This window comes from Carassius auratus, unplaced genomic scaffold (assembly GCF_003368295.1).
Source record: "Carassius auratus strain Wakin unplaced genomic scaffold, ASM336829v1 scaf_tig00217242, whole genome shotgun sequence".
In the NCBI taxonomy this organism is placed as follows: Eukaryota; Metazoa; Chordata; class Actinopteri; order Cypriniformes; family Cyprinidae; genus Carassius; species Carassius auratus.
Window position 1 is genome coordinate 252,976 of NW_020528960.1, and position 16,674 is coordinate 269,649.

Below are 16,674 nucleotides of genomic sequence, written 5' to 3' on the forward strand. Positions count from 1 at the left end.
AAATCAATATGTAAGAATGATTTTTGAAGGATCATGTGACACTAGAGTAATCACTCTGAAGATGTAGCTTTGCCAATACAGGGTTAAACATGCATTAAGAAATGTATTACAATAGAAAACAGTTACTTTAAATGTAAATATATATATATATATATATATATATATATATATATATATATATATATATATATATAGTATTACTGTTTTTTATGTATTTTGATTCAGACTTATTTTAAAAACATTTAAAAATCTTTCAGATTTAAAAACATTTTAATGGTAATACAATTAAAAACACATTTATACATATGTGACCCCCCCACCATTAAAGTGAAACTTAAAATACATAAACTGCTTTGCAACTGTGTTATTATCTTGGGAGTAAATATATATATATATAATTTATAATTATATAATTTACTCCCAAGATAATAAAATTTGTATAGTTGTATTAAAAAAAACTACATGGTAAAGTCTCACTATATATGACACTACACTATATTGGGCTTTTTGGCACACTGTATTTCAAGGGTTCAATACAGTTACAGGAATCAAACTCTACAATACCAGCTAATAATGCAATACCGACATTTTGCCACAGGGAAGCAGTCTCTAATCGAAGGAGACAGTTTGGGGAACACAGCATTTCTTGTACTATTTGAATTCCCATGAACAAAGGATTGAGCCCTCTTTCAATAATTGAACTGATTTTCCTCTCTTGATCCTTTAATGGGCTGGATTGATGCCAGCAATCTGAATGGAGCAGATGCCAGCTGGGATTCATCCACCCACTTCATATAGTGATCAGCACTAATGAGGAAGACGAGGAGGATCATTTTAAATATTACGTGGGGCCACTGGTATTTTGCTGATAATCTGATTCTACATTGAAAGAAAAAAAAAGTCAACAAATATAATGTAAATTGGGTTCTTCAGATGGATTCATGTGATCCTATCTGCTTGTATAATGAAATTTAATGATAACTTCCAGGAGCCTTCCTTTATTGGAAACTGTCCATTATGTTCTTCTATTCTCCTCTACCCACAACAAGCAAACAGAGTTGTGTGACAGTAATTCAGACAAAATGATGAGGGGAGACTTATCCTTGATGCCTGTCTACACAGAACTGAATGTGTTTAATTAACAAAATACATCACCGTTTTTTTTTCTGAATCTCTAATGTTGTCAGATGGCTCTGTAAATGAGGAACAGCTGTGAGGAACAAAAGGAACTAAGGTAATTCTTCCTGAGAAAAGAGACTATGTGCAGAGAACAGTTGGGAAATGATCCCACACAGTGGATTAATGTTAAATCCAAAGGCATGTTTGTTGTTAAACACCAGATTTTTGCACTCTTTCAGATAAATGGGAACAGGAATGTCTTTTTATCCCTCAGATATTTTTGATGAATTTACTGGTGATGTTACTGATATAATTCCAAACCACCGCGACGTTGCCAGTGTTAAGGGATGTAAATATAAAAATATTAATTAAAAAAATGTACCTTTAATGTTTCCATTCGGGATTATGCTGCATTCAGGCCATGTGATTACACACGTGACCTTCTTCTTGGAGCTCTTCTTCACACCCTTGGATTTGGAATTATTACAATATCTAAATATGAGGTGGTCAGGTGGAGCTCTATGAGGACATGAATGGTATGAACACACCTTAAATCCGCATTTTAGAACAAATCGGCTGAGTAAATGATTCAGTGGCTCACTCATTAAAGTAACAGTTACTTGTGTCGTTCATTAATTCATGAAGTGAATCCGTGTTTGTAAATGAATCAGTTGGATGAATGATTCATATGACTCACTCATAAAAACAGTCACATGTCGCCAACTTCTGGCATAATTATAAAACCTCCAGAAAGTTTCACTGAAATCCCCCAATCACTAGTGCAGAGACGCACTGTATATCAACACTCTGATGTGTGTTTGTGTCACACATATATAGAGAGAAACAAGAATTAGGAAATATTATAACATTGTTTAATATTAAAAAGCACAGTTGTATAATACTGCATGCTCTTAAGTTGTGTTAATGTCATTGAGCCTCAGCGAGCAGGGGTAGTTGGGAGCTCTCAGGAGCTTGCAAAGGATTGGACAAATCAGAGACCATTGAACAGATCTGCGTTTTCTGCACCATTTCTTTCTTCTGATTATCTAGCTCACTCTCTCTCCTTTTCAGTCTCATCTGTGAGGTCCGTTTCTCCACTGCTGGTGCCTGCGAACACAGAAAGAAATAGGGCTGTCAAATACTTATTACATATTTCAATAAAATTAATTATGCATGGCATATCATTTTTTAATGAATATTTGCTAAGAAAAGCCCCGAAATGAAGATAATTCAAATGCATAACATTATTGTGGCAGACGCAAGTATTAAAAAGACGCATTCTTGTATTCTGTCTGTGCTATTTTTTAATAGGTCTAGCATCAAACGAACAGGAGCAGATTCAAGCTCCATTTATAGCACTGAGATTATGAGCTCAGGAAAGAACAAATTTGGTGGTGCTGCTGAAAAATCTATTAATTGCACAGTGTGGAGTGTCTCTGTAAAACCCCATGCAGACAGCCTGTGGCAGACAGCATGGATTTAGACCTTGCATATGTTCTGGAGATCAAACACACAAACTCTTGCATTGGGGCACTGATTCAAAACCAATACACTGTTGCCACTGAACGTACCTTTTTATAGCTTTCATTTGGTATATAGCTGTAATGGCCCACTCTTCCATTCTTTCTGTCTGTTCTCTCCATACTAAGGTTCTTTAGAGTATTTAGAGTATTTATTATAGATCTCACTGGGTGAGCTATGAACCACTTGAAGGTGGTTCTCTATAGAGAGACAGGAGAGAGAGAGAGAGAGAGTGTCTGAAATTTTAAAAATTCTGACTTCTCAATCATGCCCATCATGCCTTAAAATAGGCAAAGAAATCAGTTGATTTGTAAGTAAAAGCATCATGGTTCCACTGACTTTGTAACTGGAAATGCATTAGCTAGATTATTTGATTTTACAAACTGACAAGTCAGAATTGTTTGTGTTTTCAGGTTGGAATAAGTTTGTTCAGGAAACAAAAAAAAAACTCTCTATCACAAAGTTAGTGTGAGTCAGACTTTCTCACTTTCCAAGTGAGCTTGTATGTGTGATACCCTATTATTTCTGTTGGTAATACTGCGTTCCTGCTGGTTTCTCTGCAGCTGGTTGATGCTGTCCTGTAGATCCAGCCGAAGCTGTTCCATCTCTTGTCTCTGAGTCTCTAGTTCTGCCTTCACACTCTCAAGCTCGGTCTGCATCTGGTACTCCAGCACCTGGCTCTCTCTGAAACAAATAGTTGTAATGTAATGTAATAAATTAATTGTTTTCTATTATTTTTTGGACATATATCACTAAACATATATTGAAAATCAAGTGAACATTGATGAAGAGAGGGAATTATTTTGTTTTGTTTCTTTTCTTAATATCTTAATATAAAATTGAGAAACACTGAGAAACAGAGGGGGAATTATTTGTCATGAATGTGTGTTTTTCTTTTGTTTGCACCTGAGTGTGTGTATCTCTCTCTGGTTTTCCTCCAGCAGTAGCTCTTGCTGTTGGCTTTGTCTGTTCTCTAGATCAAGGCAGGTTCTCACAAACTCCAGGTCTGTTTGTCTCATAGAGACTATGTGCTGTCTCTCATCAGGAGGTAGGTGCTTTAAACTAGCACATCCTGACAGCTCAACGTCACTGAGCTCCAGGGCCTCATGCAGCACGCACACTAGCTCCAGGTACTAAATCAAAGACAAAAAATAATGACTCATTAATGATTCATGAATAAAACAAACTCAAAATAGAGCACAATCTTAAGGCTGCAGATGCATGTTTCACACAATTTAGTTTGAATGAGTATGTGCCGCACTCACCGTTCTCTCACTGAGCTCCAGAGCATCAGACGTGTCCAGTCTGGCTGTACGTTCTCGTGCTGCCTCGGTCAGAGCTTCAGGGAGCACAAAACCACTCAGCAGGAATCAAATAAACACATTTAGCACACTACACAGTACACAACAGTCTGGGACCATTTATATATTTAAGTTTGAGAGGGATCCAAAGAGCATCTTGAGCTTCAGTGGAATCAAGAACATCTGACTTTTAGTTTAAAATGGTTTTTGTAATGAGAATTTTGAGTCAGTTGACCACCTTTTTTTATGCCCCTGTGTCAAACTATTTTGATCTGAATTGATCAGATTCGTCACTTTGAAAACTGATTCTGAGAGCTCAGTGTTACTAGTGAAGTTGTGATCATAATTTAGAGTATATAAGAAATGTAGCTATTTTATTAGAAAAATATTACATCCATACATTTTTATTCTCTTCAAGTATGCCCAAATTTTATCATTAAAACTGTTAAAACTGTATAATTAGTGTCTAACTGTCATCCAGTGTTGACTGATATGTTTATTCTATTTTTGCAATAAAATATTCTTATTCGATAGGTAATTCAGAATGTGTAAAGCAGATACCACAGAACTGATGGACCTTCTCTGAGCTGCAGATCTCTGAAGTCTCTGAGTCTTCATCTGACCCTGTTTCTCTGGCTCCCCCTGCTGGGACAGATGCTCTCTAAACAGTACAGAAGAAAAGTGATCATGTAGGTTAATTTTGGCCTGGAATTAGATCAGATGATGATCGCCACATTCAAAGGTTTGATCATTACTCACTGCTAGGCCACTTCTGTTCTAGAGCTCTGATTCGCTCTCTCATGTCAAACCTTCCTGCTCGTGGCGATGACCCCTGATTGATGACATCATTTGGAGCAGTCATGAGTGCCACATCCTGAAAAAAACAGCATCCATATAACAGTTAGCAGCGTGTCTGTTTGTGATCTGCCAGTGTGAGTGTTTGTGTGACCCCTTGGTCTCTTTGTTGCCCATTTTTTCTTGTGAATGTACACTACTGTTCAGAAGTTTGGGGTCGGTAAGACTTTTGAATGCTTTTGAATGAAGCCTCTAACCAAGGCTGCATGCTTTTAAAACTAATACTGTGAAATATTATTACCATTTAGAATATCTGTTTTCTATTTTAATATATTTTAAAATGTGATTTATTCATGTGATGGCAGCTCAGCCATTTCTCCAGTCTTCAGTCACATGATCCTTCAGAAAGCATTCAAATATGCTGAATTTGTTGCTCAAGAAATGTTTCTTCTTCTAAATATAATTTTCAGGATTCTTTAATGAGTATAATTTTTTCAGTGGAACTCATTTTTTTCGATATCTTATTGACATTCAATCATTTTTTATATTTAGGAGAAGAAAGAAAAACAAAAGAAAGCTTTTTTTATCCTCTACATGCAAAAGTGATAAATCAGTTCAGTTTTGTTAAAGTAAATGTTTGTCCAGTTTACTAGTGTTTCTTGAGGTTTAAAGTGGAAAAAGACTTGTGTTCTCCATCTCTCGGTTTGCTATACTTTTCAGGTCCTCTTCAGTTTGTCTAACAAAAACATTTCCGAGGATGAGTCTGGGCCAGGTCACGACTTAGGGCACTGATGATCTCCCTCTGACTGAACACTTCCTGTTGGGATGAGATTAGAGATACCCTGCAGGACCAATTAGAAACTGCATGAAAGATTCCTGACATACAATGAGACATTCTGAATGCAGTAGATTCAATATGAGTACAGTACAGATTGTTTAGTGAAAATAAAACATCCATTAATAGGATAAATATTACTGATTATTTTTTTGATGAAAACAAATCACTAAATAAATAATCATTTTAAAGCATGTGTACATTTTAGACAATATGTATACACTGTCTGTGGTTATCATTATAATGTAAAAAATGTAGGAGATTTTAGCACTTGTATAGTAAAAATGAATGGAAGTAGAAAAAGAGACATGTGCAGCTACAATTTAATCTATGAAATTATTTAAAGATAGAGACTGTGTAATTAGTTATTAAGCAAGAGTTTCATAAATAATGCATGAATAAATAATGAACCTCATGCATTAATCATTAACAAGGGCACAGTGTATGGATATTATCCTTCTCACAGTGAATGTGACGACAGAGTAAGGAAATCGTTTTACACAGTAACTTATGTAATATATAAATTGCTAAGTTACAATCTTATGAAGAGCTGTTGGAATTGGTTTCTAAAGCAGGCCTACTGGCTAAATGGGTTGCATATTTACCATAATAATATACACCATAGGTTTTGGATGATGGGTTACTCAGTGATGATTTTTATGAGAGCTTTATTATACCGGAGGGATGTTATTTTTTGATCCGGTTCCTGCTGTTTTTCTGATGTGTAAGATGTGGTGTGGCTTTCAAAGCCCTCCAGCCTACAGAGCGCAGTACAAGTACAACAAAGGTAAACATGATAATGAACACAGATCACATATGTAGGACACATAAAATCTAGTTTTGATTAGGAACCTAAGGCTATTGAGAAGCTGCCCTAAATGGGTAAGATGAAACTACAGCATATCAAGCATATCAGCTCCACTCTGTAAGGCCTTCACCTCTCTTTCCTCACACCGCTTCATTTTCTCGCTCCTCTCCTCCTCTTTGAGATGTAATTCATGCAATGTTTCTTTCTCGTATCATGGCTTCTTCCATCTTGGTTTGCCACAAAGCCTAGCGTGTCTCAATCTCTCTACACAAGGCACTCTTGGAAGGTGATGAAGTGACCGTCATGGAGTTGACTGTTGTGGTCATGTGTCCTATGGAAGGTCATTTCTGCCACATAAAAAAAGAACATCGTGCTTTGCTAAGTCAGAATTATGAGATAAAATGTCATAATTGTGACATAAAAATACATTATTAGATACTAAGTTTTAATTCTGAGATGAAAATACGATTTATTTTAATCATAATTATAACATAAAAAGACTAATTTTATCAATTTAACTTTTTATGTCTTTGTGACTTTTATCTCATAGCTATTACTTATCTCATAATGAAGACTTTTTATGCCATAATTTAGACTTAAATATACTGTTTTAAGACAATTATGAGATGGAACATTCAAATTATGACATAAAAAGTCATAATAATGAGACAAAATTCAAAATGTACATAAACATCATAATTATTTCATAAAAGGAAAAATTATGAGATAATTACATTTTAAAAAGTAATAGTTATTATTATTTAAAATGTGACTATGTCATAATTATGATTATGACGTCATTTCAAATGATTCTGTCATCATTATGATTAAATAAACCATTCATATTGTACATATATGTGGCAGAAATTGACTATTTAATGTGTCAAAAGGGTTGAAGCAAATCAAAATGTGGTTACGGGTAAATACTTAGCAAATATGCTCTCAGGCACCAGATCAAATATAGATATAGAGCATGTTTTGAGTGTTGAGGTCAGTTGCATTTGATTTTTGGGGATGAATTCAAATCTTATTTTTAACTCACCTCAGTTTGTCTCACTGACTGTAGATCAGCCATGACCTCTTCAAGCTGTCGCATTAGTGTGTTTTTCTTCTCTCTCTGTCTCTCAGCTGCCTGAATGATTGGTAGGTCAAGGTCAGAAGAGACTTCAGTGAAACAGAATTTCATTTCAGAGTTCAGTTCATGAAATTAATCCAGTCGATCAGCTTGGAGTCAATTCTCTGAAATGACATTTCAGACTGAGACCATCCCTCAAGAGGTCTGTGCCTCATAGACTAAATGAAATGCGTTTAATTTGACTTTTGGTTGTTTTTAGAAAGACAACAGCACCTGAAGTTTCTCCTTATTAATCTGCTTTTGCATTACTCCACCCTACTGTGAAGATCTCTGCTCTACATCTCTGTCTCCTGAAGATTTAGCATCTCTGACTTCAGTACTGGAAAAAAAGATATATTTCTTAAGAATCGCTTTATGATTCTTTGCCTGATTTTGATAATTTGCTGCAATACCTTTAGTTTTCTTAGCTCTGATTGGACGTCCTCCATGTGGTCCCGGCACAAAATCTGAGCCCTTTTTTTTTCTTCACCTAGATTTCCCTCCAGTACAGTAGTGGCAGCAGCTGGTTCCACACTTACGGTGGAAGCCTTATTTCTGATCAGTGGGTTCTTACTGCTGCTCACTGCATCAGGCTAGTCTGAGGATCTGAGGAATCTCATAATAGTATTATTTACCATTTGATAGAATTTGTGAGTGTTTCTGAACTGCTTTGTTTCCTCTCGTGGCCCTGCAGCAGTAGCAGGACTTATAGGGAGTATCTGGGAAAACATAACCTGAAGGAGGAGGAGGAGAATCTGTGGCCATCACCGCTGGAAAGATCATTGTCCACGAGAGCTGGAATTCCTTCAATATCCGGTACAGAGTCCCAACGACACATCACAAACAACAGAGATGCATACAGTATCTTGAACGCTTGTGTAATGAATCTAATTTTCATGTTGGGTCTGGTCCACAGTAATGATATCGCCCTGATCAAACTGGAGAGTCCCGTCACTCCTAATGACACGATCACTCCTGCATGTCTGCCTGCTGATGGCCGTGTTCTGCCCCACAATGCTCCCTGCTATATCACTGGTTGGGGACGTCTCTACAGTAGGTAGACTAATGTTGATGGTTATGGATGAAGTTGTGCTGCTAAAATCTTTTTTTTCCTCTTTTCTTCTCACTATGCCTTTTTTTTATTGTCAATATCCAATAGACCCCTTGTTGATATCCTGCAGCAGGCTCTTCTGCCTGTGGTGGATTATGCCACATGCTCTAAGTCTGACTGCTGGGGCTCTCAGGTCACACAAAACATGGTCTGCGCTGGTGGAGATGGCATTGTTGCTGGATGTAATGTAAGATGATGACTATTTATTTTTCATCACTCATTATTTGTAAAATTTTACTGCAATTTATTTTAACTGGTTTAAATGTTTTTTTTTTTATTCCACTGCGTTACTTTTTCTCTTGTTTTTCTTTTTATTTGAAGCAAAAAGAAAAATTATAAAAATAAAAAAAAAACTTTAAAAATCTACAGTAAAAAAAAATAGCATCGACTGGTCCAGGCTGTACATTTTGGTGGGTTGTGCAGTCTTTACTCTAAACCTAGATGTCTTATAAAACATAAATTAGGCTACATAACAAATTATTTAAGTAAAAAAACATGCAACAGATTAACACTGCCCTGTCACAAAACATAGGGCGACTCTGGTGGCCCCCTGAACTGTGCTGGAAGTGACGGCGCTTGGGAGGTCCACGGCATTGGGAGCTTTGGTTCAGACTGGGGCTGCAATTATAACAAGAAGCCCACCGTTTTTACTCGTGTAAGTGTCTACGTTGACTGGATCAGCAAGGTAAGCATTTTATATTAGCAAAACACTGTAATAACATGCAAATTCATCTTAATGGCATTTTGGACAGAGTTGTCATTATGGAAACTAGTAACTGATTTCCCCAATTAATCTCTTACAGAACATGGACAGCTACTAAAGAGCAAACAGAAATGGGTTTTGTATCATCACGCCTTAATAAAAATTTTAAACGGCACATAAAGTTGGGTATGTATTTGCTCTATACATTAGCCTACTATAAGAATTTAATATTATTAACACCATGTTTAAAGGCACTTAAGACTTACATGATTTAGTAACTTAGTACAAAGTTGATGTTCGTGGTATTTGGTTGTTAGTGGTATTCAAAATGATGAGATCTCATAGCTCACTAAGTGTCACTTCCGTTACCGTCCGGCAGGTGGCAGTGTGGTTTTTTAATTAAAAAAGGGTTCCGCACAAGACTTGACTGTGGTTTGTTTAGTGTTTTGCATTAAAATGTCCCCTAAATTAAAAAATATCAGATTAAAAGTACAAATATAACTTATTCATTTGTTGGTATTTGTAAACAAGTGGTTATATTCAGAGGCATTTTGTTGGAACTGGCCATATTTATTGAATTTTAAATTCATCAATTTGAGTGCAAATGGTCCAAAACAGAAAGAGCGCATGTGGCATAGTTTCATTGTAAGCTGTTATGAAATATAATCTGGCATGCATACATATATATATATATATACCAATAACAGAAAACTACCAAAAAGTGCCCATGTGCAGGTTTCTTGTAATGCAGAGGGGACACACGATTAATGTAGGATTTAGCCAAAGCCTCAATAACTAATTTGAGTGGTACATTTATAAGAATATGTGAAAAATAATTATCTTTGGATTATTCACAGTCACAGCAAACAATACACAAACAACTGTGTCACAAATTGCCACAAACAGTGCTTTAAATTAAGGACATTTTGAGCATCCTCAACATTTATCTTAACATAAAAAAAAAAAAATTCTGAATAGGAAATGGATTTTTGGATGAGTCAATCTAATCTAATCTGATCAAACAGATCTTCATCGTTGTCTGCTGATACTGACTCACTGTGCTGCCACAGTGATGTATCTCGGTTCCATGTTCCCAAAGTAGGACTTCTCCCATTCACTCATGAGGTCAAAATGAAGAGGCCGATCACAGAAGGTGCAGGAGGCCATAGCTGGTCCATTCAGCGGCAGTCCAACCTCCTGCCAGACATCCAACAGTTTCTCTGTCCAACACAAAATATTATTACAAAGTCAGATACAAATCACTATGTTTAAAATGGAAACAGATCTCATTTTCTGAAATCTGGATACGGCGATGCCAGTATTTTAATTCTGCTTAGTGGTGTTTGCAGTACAGAAATTAAACTCTTCATCTTTAAACTGCAAAGAAATTTTGCATGACCACTCACCTACAAAGTAGTTCATCATAATGGGATTGTGGAAAGGAGAAGGAGCCAACCGCAGCAGCTCTTCTCCACGAGGCACTGTTGGGTAATTTATGGCCTGCACATAGATGTTGTGTTTCTCCAACAGAATATCACACACCTGAGAGTTTTTTGCTGCATTTCCAACCTGAAATATCAGATTTAAGGTGCAAACATTTATCCCTGTGCAGATAAAGGATTTCATCCAAACTATATATATATATATATATATATATATATTTTTTTTTATATATATATATATATATATATATATATAAAAATATATATTTCATAAATAGAGTGAATAGTTTGCCCAAAAATGAAAACCATCACCATTTATTCACCCTCACGTCGCTAGAAGTACGTAAACCTTTGGTTAATCTCCGAAACACAGATTAAGATATTTTTAATTAAACTAAGAGTTTTCTGTTCCTACACTGAAAGTCCAGGAAACCAAAACTTAGAATATCCAAAAAGGTCATAAAGTCGTTATAAAACGAATCCATATGTATCAAGCAGTTCAATCCAACTCTTGTGAAGAGATATGATTGCTTGCTACATACGGTATACAGTACATAGAGCGCAACACAGTGCATGCTGGAATGAACCTCGTTGGTTCTTTCATGCATGTTTGAGCTTCCGTGTTTACCATACTTTATGTGATGTGTTCTACGTATGCGGGTCAATCATTGTTTAGATAAATAAAAGCTTAAATTAAATCTGTTCATCATATAAAGCAATCTTATCTCTTCACAAGACTTGGATTAAACCACTCAATTCTTGCAATGTCTGAATTACCTATTTAGATCAATAGAACAGCAAAAACCTCTCATATTTGATAAAAAAATATTTACATTTTTTATTTTGAAGAATAACCAAACTCTTATTTGTTTGGAATCACTTGTAATTCCACAAGTGTTTTCATTTTGGGGTGAACTATCCCATTAAGGGCATAATGGTTTTTGCAAACACTGACCCGTATGGGAATAATGTGGCTAGGGCAGTTGACCACAGGCAGTCCAGCGTCCAGCAGCAGCTGTCTCATGTGTTTGACGTTTCTCTGATGGGCTCTGCGCAAAGCTTGGCCTTCTGGGCTCTTCAGCACACGCACAGATTCCAGAGCCCCCGCCAGCACCATGGGAGGCAAGGAGGTAGTGAAGATAAAACCGGCGGCGTAGGAACGCACATTGTCCACCAGGGCAGCAGTGCTGGCTATGTAACCACCCACACAGCCAAATGCCTTACCTACAGATATTTCAAACAATATTAGCTGTATTGAGAGGCAACAACACAGGTGAACTTACACTTCCCTAGTACTGAACAGAATCACACACTTGACTGTGTTCATCTTACCCAGAGTTCCAGAGACAATATCGATCTTGTGCATGATGTTGTCTCTTTCTCCTACACCTGCTCCATGAGCCCCGTACAGTCCGACAGCATGGACCTCATCCACAAAAGTCAGAGCTCCGTATTTATGTGCTACATCACATAACTCTTCTAGAGGGCAAATTGCACCTGAAACAAATTGAGGTTTTTTTTTTTTCATTTAATGATGAAGTATAAAAATGCACTATTATCAGTTGACAATAATTAATTTATTCCACAAGCCAGTGTCTCATAAAAGACTGGTTGCCAAGCTCTATTTTACAATAATAAGAAACAATCTCTTTTGAGACAGTTATGTGATAGCTTCTTCTGCTTACCATCCATTGAATGAACGGTCTCAAAAGCCACGATTTTGGGTGTGAGTGGATCTGAGCGGCTGAGCAGCTCTTCCAGATGACTGGCATCATTGTGTCGGAAAATGAAGCGTTTGGCTCCACTGTTCCTGATGCCCTGGATCATGGAGGCATGATTACCCATGTCTGAGTAGATCTCACAACCTTTACGGAGAGATGTTGTTTTAGAGGAATTTCAGAAAACACATTACTGTCCAGTTTTTTTTAAGCATGGATGCATTAAATGTGACAGACATTTATAATGTTACAAAAAATCTCAAATAAACAAAGTTTTCAAAGAATCCTGAAAAACCTTAAGGCGGATTTCAACAAAAAGATTAAGCAGCACAACTGTTCATTACTGATTATGGTAATAAATGTTTTTGAGCTGCAAATCACTAATTAGAATGATTTTAAAGGGATCATGTGGCACTTAAGACTGGAATAAATTACAAATGAAAATATATTAAATTAGAAAACGGTTATTGTAAGTAATATTTTGAAATAATATTTACTGTATTTTTGATAAAATAATTTTTCAGAGAAAAAATCATACTGACCCCAGACTTATGATAGCGTATATAGAATTTTTTTTTCATTTTATTTAATAGCAGTATAGTCGATATAAAACATAAATTCATTCACTAGTTCACACATTCATTTAGCACAGGCAGTTCATTTTGTTGGATACCTGGGAGCATTTTAGCCAAAGTAAAGAGGGTGGAATCATTGGCTACAAAGCAGGAAGAAAAGACCAATGCTCCATCTTTCTGGTGTAGAAGGGCAAGTTCACTCTCCAGGGCAACGTGATAGTTGCTCGTCCCAGAAATATTTCGGGTGCCACCTGCTCCTGCACCATGCTTCTGCAAAGACTCTCTAAGAAATGACAAAAGGTTGTGATTACTCAGTTTTAGCAGCTATTTATTTCCAACAGTAAACAATAAGAATCTTCAAAATACACAGTTTTATCTTATTATGATATACACATACAGTATTTAACAATACATATAAGTGTATTTTGCTGCACCTTCATTTGTTCTTCTCTATGTATAATAAAATATGATGGCAAACATTTATTTCATTGTCTGTCTTATATACTGACCCTATGGCCTTGACAACGCGAGGATGTCGACTCATGCCCAAGTAATCATTACTGCACCATACAGACACCTGGGAGCCCAAGCGTCCAGGGATGGAATAGTCCTCAGCAAGAGGGAAAACCTCTGCAAAACGGTTCACCGTCTTAAAGATACGGTAGGTGTGGTCGTTCTTCTTTTCCACAATCTTCTGAGTGAAGAAGTCATCGTAGTTGAAACTGGGTATGGCTGAATTATTTCAAAAGGCAATCACCAGTCAATAAGTGAGGGAAAAAGACAGAAATGAAAGAAGATAGAAACTACTTAATATCTGTTGCAGAGTATACGGTGTATAATATGCTACATCTCCAAAACAAAACAGAAAGATTCAACAGTTTACTCAACATCCATTATTCCTCATGTCATATTACTATTCCATTATTCCATTAGCTCACACAGAAAAAAATTTTTTGTAACTTTTGGCAGTCCAATCAAATATTGATGTTTGGTATTTGTATGTAGAGTGTATGGTAGTATGTTACTGTAAATCATTAAGAAAAATGCAGTCCAACTCACTGAAGTTGTCTTGAAGAAGGTGTGTAGGACCAGTAGACTGATGACTTTGCAAGCCACTGAACAGCGAGCTCATCAAGCCTGGGGAGAAAATAAATAAATCAATGTTTCGGAAATCATTCAAACACACTCAAAATTCTGTACTTTTGCTCTGTTTGAATTCTCTTTCAGTGCAAAAACAGAGAGTAAATCAAAGTGTTTTGTATTTAATGTCATTGTTTAAGTCCTATAATTTTTTTTAAATTACAAGCTGTGCACATTATCTTCTAAACCGTGGTAGACACAAAAACTACAATTTTCCAATTAAATGTTATTTTCTAGCACACATGAGGTTGTGCGAAGTTTCATCTTTAATGTGATCGTCTGAAGACCAGCTTTTGTAACATCAGCGATCTGACTCATCATCTGCTTACTATTCACAATTGAAAAAGTCTCTCAAATTGGAGTTAAATTGTGCAAATTGCAGAGAGGAGAATGTACTCCGAGCTGTGCGTTATGTAAAATGCATCCGACCCCTGAATGATACACTTCTCAGACAAAAGTGCCTCTTCAGCAGTGAACTAATTATACTGTGGTGGTAAAAAAGAGACAGCTGTTGCAACACATCAGCCAGTCAACTAGACTATATCTGCTTCTTAAACAACATATAAACATTAAAGTAAGCACTGTTTATATAGTCCATGAATCTATCACACTGAGAGGGATTGCTTTACCAGAGGTGTCTTGATTCTCAAGATTGGGCTGGACATCCTCCTGCACCTGTGGACTGGCTTTAACTAGTCCAATCTTAGAGGAAACGAAGGGACAGCTCTGGGACATGGAGATCGCCACCTGAGTGGCTGTTGTGGCCACTTGTCGCTTTGGCTCCTTGTGAAGGAGGAGGCCTGAACACAATAAGAACATGAATATAATCAATATATGAAGATAATCTAAGGTACTGACTACTGACTCATTTTAATTATACAATATGGAACAGTACAGAAAATACAAAAATAACCGAATTACCTTTTTCCTCAGAGGATTGGGCTTTTACAGAGACCTGGCGGACAATGATCGGACATCGGTCAGCCAAGCCAAAGTATGCTGCCATACTCCTAAGAGGAGGGCCTGGAGTGGACTTCAAGAATGGGCAGTGATGCAGAAAAGCAGACATGATTTTAACAGCTGTAAACAATGGGAAAGATGGTCAGTGAAGTAATTTCAAATTTAGGCTATATAGCTCTGAAAAATATTTTTCCATAATGTAACAACAGTGTCAAGCACATTTTTGAGAAAGATGCTAAGCTAAAATAATCATCAGGTTACATAATACTGATAATTAAGTCCTTAAAGAGCATCTAAATCGACGCTGATCTAAACTACAAGCAGTGGGTTTCAGGGCGCGCCGGACACCTGGGCGCGGCCAATAAAGCGCTTTATCTGGAACCCGCAGGCTCGCGCATTCCGCAGCACTCCGTTCTCAGAGTTAAACAGCTGACGTCATATACATTGATAAAGGCTAGACCATACTTACCGAAAAGTATCAACCCTAAGACGAAGAATTGTTATAATGGGCAACAAAAACATTGCGTTGTGAATTTTCGAATGTGTAAACTGAAATTAGGTAATTCAACTTATATTAGGCTACAGTAAAGATGACATTATTTATAATAGGCTTAATAGGTTAACTATCATTTATGATAATATTATGTTATATAATAATTTATTATATATTAATATAGTATTATATATATTATAATAAAAGCTATAATAATTACGGTCACACTTTATTTTAGGGTCCAATTCTCACTATACTAACCATTAACTATGACTTTTGCCTCAATTAACTCCTTATTTGCTGCTTATTAATAGTTTATAAGGTAGTTGTTAAGTTTAGGGGGTAGGATTATGGATGTTTTGCATTATATGTACTTTATAAGCACCAATAAACAGCCAATATGTTAATAATAGACATGCTAATGAGCATCTTGTTATTAGTGTGAATTGGACCCTATACTATGTGGTTTTGCTGACATTTTATGTGGTTTGATAACATTCAACATTACTTTACATCAACATTACATTAGAAAAGAAACACTTTTCTATTTTTTCATAAAATAAAATAAAGTTTAAATGACTGCATCATTATTCCCGAGACTGATCTTTTGTCTGTTGGAATAATTTAGCCATAACTGCAATTCCCATTTTCAGAGTGACGTATTACCAGTATTATAGCCTATTCGTTGTAAATTTATGTGATACACATTGTTCAAATTAAAAAATTGCGTTAACATGAAAAAAACATTAGCCTACCTGTTGACCTGCACTGAGGACGAACTTCTGAACAGCACTTGACATTCAAACGAACAGCGTCAGTCACTCACGCTCTCACCCTAATAACACTGAAGAGTGCGTGACAGCGGCGCGTCATCTCACGCAAGATCAATCAATGGACAGAACTGCAGTTATTCACGCGACGGTTTACTCTCTTTAAATCGGAAGATAGCCTATCATTTATTTTGTTTTGAAAATAATAATAGTCATTGCGATTATATTTAAAAATTAAACACATTTCTATTGATTTGTGTAACATTATA

At 36.3% G+C, this 16,674-nt stretch overlaps 2 protein-coding genes and 1 pseudogene across 2 annotated transcripts; 1 reads left to right on the top strand and 2 right to left on the bottom strand.

The window, feature by feature from the left end:
* Positions 1-318: 318 nt before the first annotated feature.
* On the bottom strand, positions 319-4,001 carry LOC113100311 (uncharacterized). Its single transcript, XM_026265098.1, has 5 exons — positions 3,906-4,001; positions 3,547-3,773; positions 3,156-3,324; positions 2,691-2,840; positions 319-2,226 (listed from the first exon to the last, which is right to left on the bottom strand). Exons 2-5 carry the CDS (start codon positions 3,657-3,659, stop codon positions 2,047-2,049), a joined length of 612 nt encoding a protein of 203 aa, XP_026120883.1. The 5' UTR covers positions 3,660-3,773; positions 3,906-4,001; the 3' UTR covers positions 319-2,046.
* Positions 4,002-6,300: 2,299 nt separating this feature from the next.
* LOC113100306 (chymotrypsin-C-like) lies at positions 6,301-10,262 on the top strand (annotated as a pseudogene).
* On the bottom strand, positions 10,042-16,524 carry LOC113100310 (5-aminolevulinate synthase, erythroid-specific, mitochondrial). The gene is made up of 11 exons (XM_026265097.1): positions 16,391-16,524; positions 15,104-15,262; positions 14,812-14,982; positions 14,102-14,179; positions 13,552-13,774; positions 13,141-13,325; positions 12,435-12,614; positions 12,082-12,246; positions 11,705-11,973; positions 10,714-10,876; positions 10,042-10,527 (listed from the first exon to the last, which is right to left on the bottom strand). The coding sequence occupies exons 2-11, from the start codon at positions 15,249-15,251 to the stop codon at positions 10,361-10,363; spliced, it is 1,749 nt and encodes a 582-aa protein (XP_026120882.1). The 5' UTR covers positions 15,252-15,262; positions 16,391-16,524; the 3' UTR covers positions 10,042-10,360.
* Between the last annotated feature and the right edge of the window lie 150 nt (positions 16,525-16,674).